This window comes from Oreochromis aureus, linkage group 3 (assembly GCF_013358895.1).
Source record: "Oreochromis aureus strain Israel breed Guangdong linkage group 3, ZZ_aureus, whole genome shotgun sequence".
Lineage (NCBI taxonomy): Eukaryota > Metazoa > Chordata > Actinopteri > Cichliformes > Cichlidae > Oreochromis > Oreochromis aureus.
In genome coordinates this window covers 108,365,218-108,381,969 of record NC_052944.1, presented here as the reverse complement: position 1 = coordinate 108,381,969, position 16,752 = coordinate 108,365,218, and the positions used below count along the sequence as shown (strand labels likewise).

The window sequence follows — 16,752 nt, the reverse complement described above, 5'->3', positions numbered from 1 at the left end:
AACAAATTACGGCAGGATCAGCCTGATATTATTTGTATCCCGCTGTAACTTTACTGCATAAAGAGCTAACATGTCCAAAATGTCAGGAGTAGTTAGGTATTACAAGAAGTGTTTGTGAACTAAAAATCAAGAATGTTGGATACTGTTTGTCCGTGATTTGAAGAGCCCAGCGCTGCTCCCGATGCAGGGGAGACCTACCTTGGCACTTGTGCAGGTGAAGCCGAATGTGACAGGTGAGACCTGAGTCTGGGAACCGCCCCTGGTGGGCGGAGCCGGTCTTTGCCCCTTTTATAAGCTCAGGTGTGGGCAATTAGGTATTCCTCTCTGCAAACCTGAAGCTGCAAGTGCTCAGTCCAAGTTGGGCAAGTTGGTGTTTGTAACTTCTTTCTATGAAAGTCTGATATGGGTTCTCTCCTAAACTTCTGTTAGAACGGTAGGTTACACAAAAATGTATCATTTGAGCTCTGGCTGTTGGCAGAGGTTTATAGTTATGTGCACCCTTGTAGGTGGGAAACATTGCTCCCGTGAGAACGGTATAGTGGACTTCATCGCCACTGACCCACAGTTATTAGGGTGTGACACGAACTTGTGGACAGGTAACAAAACAATTAAGTTGAGGAATATTCCTGTGTTTTATTGTCCAGCATAAGTGATCTCCTGCCTTTTATTCACAGAGTACTGTTTTTGTTCAGTTCAGATGCAAGAAAAACTATGATTACAACAACAGTAGTTACAGATGATTCCCCTCAATCCCCAGTTCTCCCACAGCTTTATTTTGGTGCTACCTTATACCCTTCAAACGTACTCGGACTAGAACCTCTGTCCGAGGAGCTTTTAGCCTTTATTTTATTGCTACAGGTGCGCTGAGCGGAGCATTTGAAGTGTCGAAATGTGAAAAGATAACAATGTCCCTCTCACCGGTAGGTGGTTGATACATTTTTTTCGGGGTTGTTATCTAAGATACCGTCATAAAGAAGCGGCACAACTAATGGGTCTATGCAAGCTAATTTGCAATGTGCACCGCTGGCCCGGCCATTTATTTTTTGATGCACCTTCTCAAATTAATTCACTGCGTGTCGTGCCCAGGGCTGGACTGGGACAAAAAATCGGCCCAAGCATTTTGACTAGAGACCGGCCCACCAGGTATTAAAGCCATAAAGCCTTTGAATGAAAACAAACACTGTTGTGACAGTGATGTACAGTCTTGTTGGTATATGTATGGTCTCTATACATTTTACATCAGATAAAAACTTTGGTTGTAAGATTCAGATAATTATTTTTTTAAAAGCTAGACATTTTAAATGAGAATAAGAAAGAAAAGTATTTCTTTGTGCCCCCCTTGCCCTATTAATGCACTACCTGGCAACACCTTGCTAGACCCGCCCCTGCACAGTTACCAGCTGTCAGCTACATAGAAAAGGATCCTGGTGTTATTTGTCTCTCAGAAACAGTTCATAACTTCCCTTCAACTCATCCATGTCACCTAAAAGGTAAACCTGTTTCTCCATCACCTGTTCAGCTCTGATGATTCAGTAAGGACATCTCCTGGTTTCATCTTCATGTTTCCCTCTCACCACATATACAAACCGATATCATGACCAGCAGCTTTACAGCTGTGGCTCCAGCAAACATCAGCTGATACTAGAAAGTAATATTAAATAAATTCTAACAACAGCTGATCAAGATTAAACGTGCTGCTGTTGTTTAACACGACATCCGCTGGTTTCCTCTTTCTGGCGCAAAGTGGGCGATAAACAAACAAGAGAGAAAAACCGATCAGCTGATCATTGATCAGTTTCGTGATTGAAGTAACAACAGGAGAGGAGAGAATGAGAGAAGAACAGGCAGCTGTGCAGCAAAAACACAGAATAACTCCAGCTTTGTCTTTTTTTCATTCCAGCTGAAGTACAGGACGAATCGCGTTCCTTTTCCTCTCAATACAAATGCATTGCAATTGGTGTAGCCTAGAGCTGATCATGACCAATCCACCACCTTTTATTGTTTATACCATTACAGACACAAACAAACAAACATAAAAATGAAAAATCACCATCAGCCACTGGTCAAATGCCCAGTATGCCCAATGGCCAGTCCAGCTATGCGGTCAGCTGGTGGCAGTGTTGGGGAGTAACGGAATACATGTACCGCCGTTACGTATTTAAAATACAAAATATGAGTAACTGTATTCCGTTACAGTTACCGTTTAAAAAGGTGGTATTCAGAATACAGTTACTTTGTTGAAATAAATGGAATACACGGCGGTACTTGCCTGTTTCATATTGTCGCGGGTCAGGACTGTTTGGGTTTGTTTGACAGCTATGTTCTGTTGTTCCAGGCGGCAGCGTTACGGTTGCCATGGTTACAGGGTGACGCGCTCTCTCTCTGCGTGTTTCCTGGGTGAGAGAGCGCCTTTTTGTTGTTGTTGTTGTGCTAAGCTAAAAGGCAGAATGCTACAGGCATAGCTCTAAAGAATGTAGCCTCATGGGCAGTGTAGTCCGTGCTGCCGGGAGAATGGACTGCCATACACGTTATGTGTCTGTGAGCGAGGGAGGGAGAGAAAGGAAAAGTCCGAGCTGTCACGGAGCAAAAACGGGAGCTGGAAGCATGTAAATATAATAATAACCACCGCAGCCAAGAAGAGTGCCTGACGAGCCCATTTGTAAGTAAGCTATTAAGACTCGACTGTACACTGTGTTCGTGTTTTCCTCCGGAAAAAATAAGTTCCGTTGGAGCAGCCTTTCAACGCCTCTCTCTGTCTCTGGCAAGCAAAGTTGACCCAGACAACAAAGTAAAGCTAGTTTTCGGCTACCAGCCCGACACGGAACCCACCGTATTAGCCAGAGGTCCCTTTACTACGGTTCGGAGCCGCGGACCTTCAGTAACAGTAATAAATCACAGCAATAGTACATTCACGTAGTTGTAAAAAGCATGATAATATATTAAGTAATCCAAAGTACTCAGAATACGTTACTCTCATTGAGTAACGTAACGGAATACGTTACAGAATACATTTTGGGGCATGTATTCAGTATTCTGTAATGGAATACATTTTAAAAGTAACCTTCCCAACACTGGCTGGTGGGTAACAGGCATCTCCGAAAACGTTAGAGCAACTTTGCAAATATGTGATGTCTTAATAAATCGAGCAGATATTTGAAGTGTACACAGCACCATTCTCGCATGAAAATATTTTAAAAGTTTATTTTTTGACCAGGAAAGAGTAATATTTCAAACTCCACCACTCTGTGTTCCTCCACCACTGCTTCGTTTGAGTTTTGGACGAAATGGATTCTGGGATATTGCATTTCGTCATTTCGAGCTGATTGGAGACCAAAACAGCCAGCCAGATGTTTTTTGCATCCAAGTCTGTGATTGGCTGGTTTTGTGGCACAAATATAACGGTGTAGAGAAAGAATTGAACACACATGGGCAGAAATGTTGAGAGCGTAAGCAACACATTGCGAGCGAGCGCAAATGCAAAAACTGAGCGAGAGGGGCTGCTGTTGTGTGTGTGTGTGTGTCTCTGTGTGTGTGTGTGTGTGTGTGTGTGTGTGTGGATAATAGCAAACACTGAAATACATTTTCTGGCACGCAGCAATGAATTTTGTTCACTCAAATTGAGCTTTTCTTCGCTCAAAATAAATTTCTCCTCAAAATGCAACGCTTGCACCTGCAAACTTTTTTTTGAAAAAAAGCAAAAGAGCCGCTGCTTTGTTGGATTACACACACACACTCTGTATGTTAAAGGCTCACACACACACACACACACACACACACACACACACACACACACACACACACACACACACACATGTTTCTTTCTTTTTTATTTCCGTGGACGTCACTTGCCAGCTGTCACTGAACGTCTCCCAAGAGCACGTTTTGCTTTTTTAATGTTCTGCCCACTTGCACCATTTTGTTTTTGCCTAAACCTGCACAAAGACAGAAATGTGGCATAAGGCCAGTCTCAGGGGTGCATTCACAGCACTATATTTTCCATTCTGCCTATTATTAATAATGAAGCATGTTATTAAAGAAGCATTAATAATACTGGAGCTGTTAACACACACGCATACACACATGTGAGCAGAAAAAGTATCTTTATTCAAATGCAGGTTGAAACCTCAGGACCAGCCACACCTTCTTCAAACTGTGAGATGAAGAATAAAAGTTAGTAAAAGCTCAAAGTGCTTGCTCATAGGGGGTCATATGATTGTTGGGTTTTTCTCTGTATTTATTATTGTGCTATCTACTGTACAATATAAAGCGCCTTGAGGCGACTTTTGTTGTGATTTGGCGCTATATAAATAAAATTGAATTGAATTGAATTGAAAGTTGGTCCTTTTCATTGATGCTGTGAACATGAATGTGTGTGAAAGGTGTACTTGTGTGTTATTCCAGCTTCTTACCTGCAGCTCACGAGACAAACATGTATTGGGTCTCAGCCTGGTCACCTGACAGAAACATGGTAGAAAACATGAAAGTGTCATTTCTCTGTGTCCCACTGATGGAAACATCAGCTTGTATGAACTGTTCAGTCTGATGAATCCTCTGAAGTGTGTCAGTGTGCTGTTGGAGTAAAGCTTAGCTAGACTTGGACCTGGTTGGTAGTAGTCATAGATCTTGACCACGGCTGGCTTCAGGTTGTCCACTGGGAGCTCCTGGATGATGTCTAAGCTGTGGTTGATGGGCGTGTCCTTTGGTAACTGGACGAGACAGAAACAATCGCAGACACAGTTTGTACCAAAGATCATCATCTGGTGTCCCCACAGTGACTTTCACTTACCTCCTCTAAGTACACCAGAACATGATCCTCCTTTTGTTCAACACGACTCACCAGGAGGCCATGTTTGAGCTGTGAGGAGATGACATCATTTTATTATTATCATCACAATTATCACATGAGACACACTCGTTGGTAGAATCTGTCTAATTACTCACACTCTTCAAAGACTCGGGGTCTGGGGAAAATCCAGAGAGCATTTTGATGTCCAGGATCACCATGTTTGTAGTTTTCTCCTTTCCACTGTACCTGTGTTTGAACAGTGTGATTATACTGACCTGTGTGCACACTTGCTTTTCATCTACCAGCAGTTCCTCCACACGGGTAAAGAGCACCTCTAACCTGTCACATACTTACAGCGATTGTGTTTGCACAGTGAATTTGGGTCTAGCAGATTCACTTGTGGTGGTGACCTCTAGTTGGACTTTCACACTGAGAGTGGTGACATCAGCAGGTGTTGGGATGTTGTAGGTGGCAGAAATCTGGGAAACACACTTGGGTCACGTGTGGAACAGAACTAATCACACCTCAGTGCACCCTGCTGTCACTGCTCTACACCATGACACATATTTGCACACATACTTTTATATTCATACCTATATGTCTATATTCATCTTAATATGAGTATCTCTGTTATATCTACACTCATTTTATACAAGTGCTTGATGTTTGTTGTATATTTGCTGCCATGACAACTCATTTTCCCTCTGGTATAAATAGTTTCCCTGATTCTGATACAGACAGAAAGTTCATTTATTTTTGCTCAGTTCTCTAATTTAGTTTAAAATAGCATTGTCCTCTCTACAGTTATTACTGCCAGGTCTGATGTCTTTATTCTGTATAAAAATAATGTTCAAGATGAGCTTCATTACATGTGAAAATGCTAATGCTCTCTAAAGTTTTATGAGTAAAAAGAAAAAGAAGAAAGCCTTTCTCTGACATCAACCAGGAGCTTGTCACATGATGCTGTCACTGACCTGCACTGAAGCACATGCAGTGCCCTTCACCTCCAGGCTGTATTTTCCTGACATGCCCTGCAGCGCCTCCTCCTGGTAGAGCAGTTTGTTGCTCTGATTTACATCAAATGTCAGCTGACTGCTGGGAGCCTGAACTGTCACTGTGCTCCAACCTTCAGGACTGAACACCAGAGTGGAGTAGAGAGCCAGAGCCTGAAGAGCCACCACCGTGTCCTACAGGATGGATTGTGGTTAACACACACAGCATATGTCTCCATATTACATGGACTTAAGTGGAATAGACATAAAGTTAAAACTGCCCGTGTCACTTTGAAACCCTCTCACAAAAGAGATCCTTAATCTCAAGTTTTCTAAATTTCACTTCCTGGTTAAATAAATATTAAACAGGTTAAAATATCTTTAACTGAGAATCATCAAAGTATAGAAATTACAGGTATAAACTTGCAGGTGATCTGTTATTTACAGGCTGTTACGTGTGGTTGGTGTACAGAAGTCTGAGGTAACATTGCTATTCTGTTAAAACAATGAATTTTTAGACAAAACTTAAATGTCATATTCTAACTAAAGAATAAAAACATCCCTGCCTGGCTAAAACAAATCTGTTTTACATATCTGATAGAAAACTGAAAGCTTCAGTATTATTTCTTCTGTCTCTGATTTTGTCTAAGACTGTATATTAACTCAAAGATGAGCTTCATGCTGTTCGGGTGGTGTAGTACCTGAGTGGAGGAGAAGCCTCCGTAATAGTTCTGCTGCCCAGTCAGCCACCTGATAATACCAGAGACATATCCCAGATCCTCAGCAGTCGGGGAGGCGCTGAGTTTGGCCAACAGCACATAAGAACTGATCTCCACTGACAGGGAGGCTGATGTTTCTGCTGCTGTCTGAGACCAGTAGAGGAAACCTCCTACAAACACAATAACAGTCACAGTTATGCTAATAAAGCCTGAATGATGTCCTGCTAAAGGATGACTGACCTTCCCTCACTGCAACTGTGTCTAAGTGCTGCAGAAGGTGAGCTCGGGTCTCCACGTCTCCTGCCAGAGTGAACACATAGGCCAGCAGAGCTGTAGTGTAGGTGTTGCTCAGGTCACTGAGAGACTCCTTGAGACAAGCCAGGCTCTTGTTCATCACAGGATCCTTTAAAAGATCAAAACAAAGAACTTCAATGGAAAAACGGAAATCTTCTTTCATTAAACCCAGTATGAGAAGAATAGGAGGCAGTTTTCCTGATTTAGTCACTCAAAACATCAGCGTGATAATAGAAAGTGGCAGATGATTAGAGGAAAGTACAGATCAAGCATAGAGCGTATTTGTAGTAGTATTTACAATATAAAGAACATATTGAAAAAACACTGTACAGGTTGGGTGGTGATACAAGTTCTTGCTGGTGAGAGTTCAGATATGTGGATGACACCTGGGTGAAAATCAAATCTCAGGACATACCACAATTCACGGATCACATTAACTCGGTGGACCGACACATCAAATTCACCAGGGAGGATATGAAAAGTGTGTGTGAGAGAGTGAGAGTGAGTGAGTGAGTGAGTGAGTGTGTACAGGTATATATATATATATATATATATGTATATATATATAAAAAACACCCATCTCGCCCCTGCGGGCGGTTTATCCTTCAAGCTCGGGTCCTCTACCGGAGGCCTGGGAGCTTGAGGGTCCTGCGCAGTATCTTAGCTGTTCCCAGGACTGCGCTCTTCTGGACAGAGATCTCCGATGTTGTTCCCGGGATCTGCTGGAGCCACTCGCCTAGCTTGGGAGTCACCGCACCTAGTGCTCCAATTACCACGGGGACCACCGTTACCTTCACCCTCCACATCCTCTCGAGCTCTTCTCTGAGCCCTTGGTATTTCTCCAGCTTCTCGTGTTCCTTCTTCCTGATATTGCTGTCATTCGGAACCGCTACATCGATCACTACAGCCGTCTTCTTCTGTTTGTCTACCACCACTATGTCCGGTTGGTTAGCCACCACCATTTTGTCCGTCTGCATCTGGAAGTCCCACAGGATCTTAGCTCGGTCATTCTCCATCACCCTTGGGGGCATCTCCCATTTTGACCTCGGGACTTCCAGGTTATACTTGGCACATTATCCTGTACACTATGCCGGCCACTTGGTTATGGCGTTCCATGTATGCCTTGCCTGCTAGCATCTGTTATGTGCTGGATTGTCTCTGGGGCATCTTTACAGAGCCTGCACCTGGGGTCTTGCCTGGTGTGATAGACCCCAGCCTCGGTCCAGCTTTGTACAGCCACTGGTAGGATTTCTGGATATCAGCCACCTCCTCTATCTGCCGGTGGTACATACCGTGCAGGGGCCTGTCCTTCCATGATGGTTCCTCGCCTTCCTCCTCTTTCTTGGGTTTCTGCTGCCTGAGGTATTCATTGAGCACGCTATCAGTTGGGGCCATCTTCGTGATGTATTTGTGGATGTTTCTTGTCTAATCCTGGACTGTGGTGCTGACACTAACCAGTCTCCGGCCCCCTTCCTTCCGCTTAGCGTACAGCCTCAGGCTGCGTTCACACCGAACGCGATAGAGGCGAGCGAAAACGCCCTAAACGCCCCTAATTTGACGCGTGCACATTCGCACCTCAACGCGTGTCCAAGAAAAACCCATCGCGCCTCAAAATTGCATCTTTCCACGCGCGTGGACCGGAAATGTGGGAGGAAGTTGTGCCAGATGTATTGTGCTGCAGATGTCCTCTGAATAAACACATTATCTTGTTAGCGGAAAGGTATTTGTACATCAGTGGGAAAATAGCGGGACAGTAGGCGGGCTTGCTAGCTTTTTCGCGCGGCTTTATCGGGTCAGTCTGAAAATTAAAAAGGAGAATGAATGAACTTACCAGGTTGCCCGATCTCCTCACTTCTGTGCCTCCAAGCTCGGTCCTTTTTATTCCTGTCTCGGTAGAAGTAGCAGCTGGCATCATACAGCTCTGGGTGATTAGCCACGGCAGTGATGAGTTTTTCCTCCATACTGAATGAAGAATGAAGGGCTTTGGTTTGATCTGCCCCTGTGACCTGGTTACAGCCACGCCACCGCCTCCTGATTGGTTGTCGGGCGCCGATTTGGCGCCGGAGTTCATATTTTCCAACTCCAGCGGCTGGCGCGGTACGGGCGTGTGCACAAAATGCAACACACAATCTGACACGCGTGGTTTTTTTGGCGAGTCAAACGCGCCCCCACACGGGTACACTGACGCGCGCCACGGGTTTTGGCGTTTTCGCGACACAAATCTGCTTCCGCATTTTCGCCGGATGCGCAATCGCGTGTCATCGCGCTCTTTCCATTGACTTTACATGTGAACCTGACGCTCTGGCCGCCTCTATCGCGTTCGGTGTGTGCGCACCGTCAGGGTGCTGGACTTGGGGTGAAACCCTCCATGCATGGTAAGGAGCTTTCTTGTCTTTATGTCAGTGGCTTTTATCTCCTCCTTTGGCCAGCCTATTACTCCAGCAGGGTACCTGATCACGGGCAGGGCGTAGGTGTTGATGGCCCGGATCTTGTTCTTAGCGTTCAGCTGACTCCTCAGGACTTGCCTGACCCTCTGCAGGTACTTGGTGGTTGCAGCTTTCCTAGCGGCCTGTTCATGGTTCCCATTCGCTTGCAGGATCCCCAGGTACTTGTAACTGTCCTCTATGTCTGCAATGTTGCCTTCTGGTAGTTCAGTCCCCTCAGTTCTGACTACCTTCCCTCTCTTTGTTACCATCCAACTACACTTCTCCAGTCCGAATGACATTCCAATGTCATTGCTGTATATCCTGGTAGTGTGTATCAGTGAATCAATGTCTCGTTCACTCTTAGCATACAGCTTGATGTCATCCATGTACAGGAGGTGGCTGACAACCGCTCCATTCTGTAGTCGGTATCCGTAGCCAGTCTTGTTAATGATCTCACTGAGGGGGTTCAGGCCTATGCAGAACAGCAGTGGGGACAGAGCATCTCCTTGGTAGATCCCACACTTGATGGTGACTTGTGCTATGGCCTCAGAGTTAGCCTCTAGTGTTGTATGCCACATCCCCATTGAGTTCCTGATGAAGGCTCTTAGGGTCCTGTTGATCTTGTACAATTCTAGGCATTCCAGTATCCAGCTGTGGGGCATTGAGTCATAGGCCTTCTTGTAATCAATCCAGGCTGTGCACAATGTTAGGGTTCAAAAATGTTGAGGAGGAATCTAAAAATAACCACAGATCCAGCCGGGTGCAAATTAGACGGCATTTTAATGAACACGTGTGAGTCCGACCGCTGTGCAGATTTCAGCGTCGAACTAAACTTACAATCGTCAAACAAAGGTCTTATAGGGTTGGCAGTCTTCCTGTTGCCAGGCAGACTCAAACAAAGCATACGTCACTCCAAAACCACAATGACTTTTAACATAGTTTAAAACAGAACATCATCTTCGCCTCGACGGCAGATGCTTCCTGTCTCCATCCTCGCTGTCGCTTATCTCTGGGACATCTGGTCCACGTTCTGCACAAAATGTCACTCATGCACAACTTTGCAGTCGCGAGCAAAACATGATTCACTCTTACCTACTAACTGAGTCTATCTAATTTGTGTGTGCGTGCACGTGCGGGGGCGCGTGCGTGCTGTGTACTGCGTACGTGTCATGACCTCTCCTGCACCCCAGCTCACCTCACACCTTTCGTCCTCGCCAGACATAAGGCCTGAGCTCATACACAGCTGAACTATGAGTGACTTCTAGACTAAATGTCACACTCAAATGATGCTACTCAAACCATGAAGGAAACTTACTTAAACTGAACATAAATGAACCTTAAAACTTACTTCAAAGGATCTAAGTGATAAATGATACAAACTTAAATCTTAGCTCTAAAGGATATAAGTAATAAAAGATAAAAATAACTCCAGGCATATGTCATGTAAGCAGGTGTGTTGCAATTCCTTTCAGAGCTCCTGTCCCCCTCACCTTGTATTGGCTGATCATAACGCCTGCCAAGAGTTTCTGACCTTCACTTGACCAGGAGCCACAGCTCTTTAATATGCTCAAATGCAATCATGTATAAAAGATTAAAATCATCTTCATAACACAGGTTTTTCCTTCTCAGATCTGCCAATATGTTTGCTCCTCCTAATATAGTCTAAAAGCAACCCCAAGCAAAACAATTTGAACTTTCCCCTATCAGTGATCCCTCTAACTAAGTGTGTGTGTGGTTACGTGTATGTCTATGTGCTAACCACAATCGCACCCCATTTCACCTGTCGAATATCTCCTGACCTCCCCCAGACAGAGAGACAGAAGCCGCTCTCGTATATGTAATAACCGAACCAAAACTATGTATGTGTACTCTACTGAATAAATGTTTTAATCAAAAGCCTCTACTAAAAGCTTAATACAGTTTCCTATCCTACTCACAGTACTTGCATTCAGAGTCTGCTTTCAGTTTCACTTCTGCAAAAGCATGCCTTGCAGACGTGTTTCCTGTCCCTGCTCTTTGAGTGCTTCACCCACTGAAGACTTCAGTATAAGAATATAAAAACATTCGAAAGCCTTTAAAATTATAGATTCAACTCAACAATTTGAAGTGGTTCTTACTGGACTTGTAATAAAGACTAATATAATACCAATATATTTGAACATCTGAATGCATCTGTGAAAGCAACATCACTATTAACAATGAAATGGTAATGATGATTATAGAGATAGCAGCAAATAATAGCAGTAAAATATTTCTCCTCCTGACAACAGGTTGGTCAGTCTGGTCTTGCAGTCTCGGCTGACTGTTCTGTCTACCAGTAGCTGGTGTTTTGCGCCTCTGGTATTCTTGCCAATCCCTTTCTGTGCCCCACTCATGTATTGACCCATTTGCCTGTTCATCTTAGCCGATATGATGCCTGACAGGAGCTTCCATGTAGTACTGAGGCAGGTTATTGGTCGGTAGTTGGATGGGACCGGTCCCTTCTTGGGGTCCTTGGGGATCAGGACCGTCCGACCTTCGGTTAGCAATTCCGTGTGTCTCTCGTTAACTAGCAGCTGGTTCATTTGTGCTGCCAGACGCTCGTGGAGTGCAGTCAGCTTCTTCAGCCAGTAGGTGTGAACCTTGTCGGGCCCTAGTGCTGTCTAACTCTTCATACTGGAGACCCTTTCTTGGATGTCTGCCACTGTGATGGTTACTGGACCCTGTTCAGGGAGGTCGCTATGGTCTGCCCTCAGATCCACTAGCCACTGAGCATTGCCGTTATGGGTTGCTTCCTTCTCCCATATGCTCTTCCAGTATTGCTCCGTCTCCAGCCTTGGTGGTGCTGTTCTGTTATTGTTCCCTTGCCACTGAGATACACCTTTGCTGGTTCTGTGGAGAACAGCTGGTTTATTCTCCTGCCTTCTATCTCTCTGGTGTACCTCCTCAAGCGGCTGGCCAAGGCTATGATCTTTGCTTTGCAGTTTCCAAGGCCTCAGGTATGGACAGCTTGCTGTATTTCTTATGCACCTTCTTTGTCGCGCCTTTCTGCAACTCCGTTAGTTGGCTAACCTCCCTCCGTGCTACTTTGATCTTGCCCTCTAACCTCCTTCTCCATGAAGGGTACTGCCCCTTGTGGCTGTTCAACTTGTAGCCAAGCATCTCACTGATCACTGCTGCCGTAGTGTAGATCAGCTTGTTAGTGTCGGTAATCGTGGTTGTAGGTATCATCCGTAGTGCTCCATTAACATCATCTAGCAGACCTTCTGAGGGTACTTCACGTAATCTTGGTAACCGACTAGGGGGGATCCAGGTTTCAAGCTTGGCCATGATCCTATCTTTCAGGTCAGTTCCTCTCGCACTCAACGATCCTTCTCCTATCACACTTGGGGCTATGTATCCAATCTCGTGTGGGGGTGATGATATCTCCCCCCTGACCTGGCGTCCTGACTTCTCCTTGCCATAGTATTTATGTTGTACCTCGTCAATCTCTAGCTGTGAGAGCAGTCCCTTCTTTCGAATGTTGGAACACTGAGCTACTAGTTGTTTTGCCGTCATTGTGGATGTTGGGTATCAAAGAATCCATAGGTCCCTCATCCTATTCATGTAACCCCTTCCGCCAGGGTTACTTGCGTAGTAGCATTCCAACATCGCCCTATTTCACAGAGAATCTTCGTAGCGCACTCGGTGCTTGCTTGGAAGTTTAGGGGTTTTTTTCGCTGTAAAAAGAAGTTTTCCTCCCATGCAGTGAACAGCGGACACTAATATTTTCATCACCTTTTACGGAATCAAACTCAAAGTAAGGTCAGTACTTCCACGCTTTAAACGCTGCACGCTCATACTCTCTCCCGCACTCGATATATTATCCATTGTTGATCTGCACATAGCTGTTGCCACGAACGCCGCACAGTTTTAGTAACGCAGTAACGCAGCGTTCTTACGGGAAAGTAATGGTAATCTAATTACCATTTTGGGAATAGTAATCCCTTAATTTACTCGTTACTTGAAAAAAGTAATCGGATTACTTACAAGTAACGCGTTACTGCCCATCTCTGGTAGTGAGACCTGCTTATGTGTAGGGACTGCTGGTTCAACCTAACTCCATGGATAAGCAGGACTAACTCTGATCTTAACTTCCACCATTAAAATGGGCATGGTTATCATTGTTGGAGATTTCAACATTCATGTGGATGACTCAACAAACAGTACCACTAAGGAGTTCCTGAGCATTATGGAATCTTTCAACTTTGTTCAGCATGTAGCAGGGCCTACTCATATGGTTGGGCACACTCTGGACTTGGTCTTCACCTATGGTGTTTCCTTTGACCACTTGAATTTAAATGAATTGTTTTTAGCGACCATAAGTCAGTCTCTTTTACTGTATCTGTTAATTCAGAGTACCATCCTCAAGGTTCTATCAGGCGCAGGCGCTTTATTGACGACTCTATAATTTCTGAGTTTTCCTCTCTTTTTAATTTTAAAAGTTCTTCTAATGAGGTTGAGCTTTTAACTAATTATTTTAATGAACACTGTCTTGCCATTCTAAATCACATTGCTCCTTTCAAAAGCAGTTATCGCTCTGTTAGTTCCCGCACACCATGGTTAAATAATCAGACTCGTGGTCTTTGATGCTCCTATCGAAAAGCAGAGTGTCTGTGGAAGTCCATTGGTCTGATTGTCCATCGTGAGCACTTTAAAGAACAGTACTGTTATCTATATAATGAGTCAGTCAAAGAGGCTAGATCCTCTTACTTCAATAATCTTATAAATCGTCACAAAAATAATTCAAGAATTCTATTTGATACCATCAACAGTACTGTTTCTCCTCCTACTGTAATTCCCTGTTTACTAGCTTGGATAAATCATCTCTCTCTCGCCTCCGGGCAATACAAAACGCAGCAGCCAGACTACTAACTCGTTCTACCAAGCGTGTTCACATCACTCCCATCTTATATTCTTTACATTGGCTCCCAATAAAGTTTAGAATTCGCTTTAAAATTCTTGTTTTAACATACAGAGCACCAAATGGCCAGGCTCCAGATTATTTATCCAAGCTTCTCATAAAATACACTGCTGCTCATCATCTCCGCTCACAGACTCAGAGTGTGTTAGTTGTTCCCCGTACACGACTGAAGACAAAAGGGGACAGAGCCATTGAGTCTGTTGCACCAAGGCTGTGGAACAGTTTACCACTACAGTTAAGTTTGCTTGACTCTGTGGATTGTTTTAAAAAACTTTTCTGTTCAAACAAGCCTTTTGTTGATGTACATATTTTATTTTTTTTTATACATTATTTACATTTGATCTTTTACATTGTGTATAATGTCTATTGATTTTGTTGTTTATTTTAATATTTGTGTACAGCGCTTTGTGACTGTCTGTGAAAAGCGCTTTATAAATAAATTTTACTTACTTACTTACTCTGTACTCATTTTTTGTTAAATACCTTGATATTCTTTGAGTCTACTCACATGTTGGGATGTATTCATTTCCAAGAAGGCAGCAGTAACGTACGCACTGAGAGTCACTTCATCAGATACACCACCCTGTCAACAGAAGACATCATAGACACTTATCATCAGTGCACCAACATTCAGGGATATGAAGTCATGAAAATGATTTTTAGCTGCATGTGGTTTTAGTATCATGAATGTCTTGATGCATGTTCAAACATCCAGCTAAAGAGATGAACAGGAAGTTGATTTTGTTCATCTGGATATTGTATTTCCAGTGAGATGGATGGATTCACCTCGGGTTTCCCCAACTATATAAACAGTTTGTGTAGTCATCTACTAATCGGAAGGCTGATGGTTTGATTCCCCGCTGCTCCAGCCTGCATGCGAAATATTTATGGGCAAGATACTAATCCCAAGTTGGTCTCTAGTGCATACTTTGTATTTTGTATAAATATGTGTGAATGCTACATAGAAGGCAGTGCTGGTGTGAATGGAGCAAGATGTATGGAAATTATTTCTTAAATAAAATAATAGAATGTACTGGTGTGAGCTATTACAGTATTTAATACAGTGTTTTCCATGTATGCATGACATTATTAATAAAATTTGTTAAAGTTCGTCCACACTGGAGGCTGTTTCCACAGTCTAACAGCGAAGAACTGCAGGTTACCTTCATTCTGTTGTTGAAGAGTTTCCCAGACTTTTCAAAACAGCCATTTTCTTGTTGTTTATGTTGCAGCCAGGACTTAGACTCTTCGATCTTTCTGGGATCAATATAGACGAAAGACTGAGCTTTGGCAAAACTTCTTACCACAAACGCAGTCAGCCTGACAAAAAGAAAACAACACTTACACGTCTTACAACGATGGAAATGTTTGGCTGTGAGGTCACATTAAGAGAAAGAAATACTGATCATTTTGAAAATAAAGTTGAAATTTCAAGATTTTTGAAAATTTGAAAATGTATTTTGAGAAAAAAGCCAAAATGTGGGCAAGTTGTTTCAGGACAAACTGCCACGGTTGCTTTACCCTCTGAATTAGTGAAATCGTACTTCAGACTCAGTTTTAGTAACAAGGAAGGAACTGATGTCACTTGTAGCAAATGAAAACCGTGTGGCAGTAAGTATAAGTACACTGAAAAGCAGAAAGTGGTGCAGAAATCTGCATGTGGTTAGATTTGTATAAAAGGAAATGGCTGCTAATGTACAGACGCAAGGGTTAGGGTTTTTCACAAAACAGTATTAAGACTTTATTATTGAAATAGTATTTAGACTTTTTTAAGTAGAATTACAACTTTAATCTTAAAAATCTGACTTTATTCCAATAATGATCAATAACATTTTTTATGTGACTAATGCTCCTTCCTACTTACTAAATTACACAGTATTAACCAAAAGTTTTTAGCTTATTCAAATGATTAAATGTAGAATTATTTTAAGTATTAGAGGTAGACATGTTTATGTTATTAATGGTAGTCAAACTTCAAGAAACTTCTTCTGTTTGGTGGGATATTTAAAAACTAGTGTAACCTCTCTGGTTTATGACATGTTTGATCAGTGATGTTCTTACCAAGTGTTTCCTGGTCCTGTTCCAAATGTGGTGTAAGCACCATCAGCACTTTTGTAGTTGAGCTGTCTTTGGTATCCTGTAACAACAGGGACACAATGATCGAGACATTGTTGCTATGGTGATGATTGGACTCCATTTGTTTATGGATCTGCATGTGTACATCAAGATTTGGGAAATTCTATGACAGATGAGGAAAATGACACATTTGAGCAAAAACTGTGGCTAATGTTCTGCCTCATGTCGGCTTGTTTCTTGAACCGTGTGTGTTGAAGTGATTCAAATGATTTCCTTCTTAGAGGAAACAATAAAAACTTGCCACTGGTGAGGAAGTTAGTAGCTTTTTCCATGATGGCTGTGGTGAGCTGCTGTGTGCCTTTCAGGTAGTGGAGGATGTAGATGTTGGGGGCCAGGAGAGCCATGTTCTGCTCCCCACATCCATACGGCATCTGCAGCAATCCATCCAGGTTCTTCAGAGCCCGGCCGAGGATGTCACCTGATCAAAAACACTGATTCAATAAAACTAACAAAACTA

The 16,752-nt window shown here is 43.3% G+C and overlaps 1 protein-coding gene across 1 annotated transcript in view; it reads right to left on the bottom strand.

Annotated features, from left to right (window-relative positions):
• Positions 1 to 4,083: 4,083 nt before the first annotated feature.
• The window catches only part of LOC116328930 (alpha-2-macroglobulin-like), a 48,074-nt gene continuing 35,405 nt past the window's right edge, over positions 4,084 to 16,752 (bottom strand). The window contains exons 24-36 of the mRNA XM_039609206.1: positions 16,537 to 16,713; positions 16,221 to 16,296; positions 15,323 to 15,479; positions 14,668 to 14,742; positions 6,738 to 6,900; positions 6,480 to 6,667; positions 5,761 to 5,973; positions 5,141 to 5,265; positions 4,942 to 5,032; positions 4,787 to 4,855; positions 4,601 to 4,706; positions 4,410 to 4,454; positions 4,084 to 4,150 (exon numbers count right to left, since the gene is read on the bottom strand). Of these exons, the coding sequence (XP_039465140.1) occupies positions 4,417 to 4,454; positions 4,601 to 4,706; positions 4,787 to 4,855; positions 4,942 to 5,032; positions 5,141 to 5,265; positions 5,761 to 5,973; positions 6,480 to 6,667; positions 6,738 to 6,900; positions 14,668 to 14,742; positions 15,323 to 15,479; positions 16,221 to 16,296; positions 16,537 to 16,713 (1,478 nt within the window). The 3' untranslated portion in view covers positions 4,084 to 4,150; positions 4,410 to 4,416. The remainder of the gene's footprint in view (positions 4,151 to 4,409; positions 4,455 to 4,600; positions 4,707 to 4,786; positions 4,856 to 4,941; positions 5,033 to 5,140; positions 5,266 to 5,760; positions 5,974 to 6,479; positions 6,668 to 6,737; positions 6,901 to 14,667; positions 14,743 to 15,322; positions 15,480 to 16,220; positions 16,297 to 16,536; positions 16,714 to 16,752) is intronic.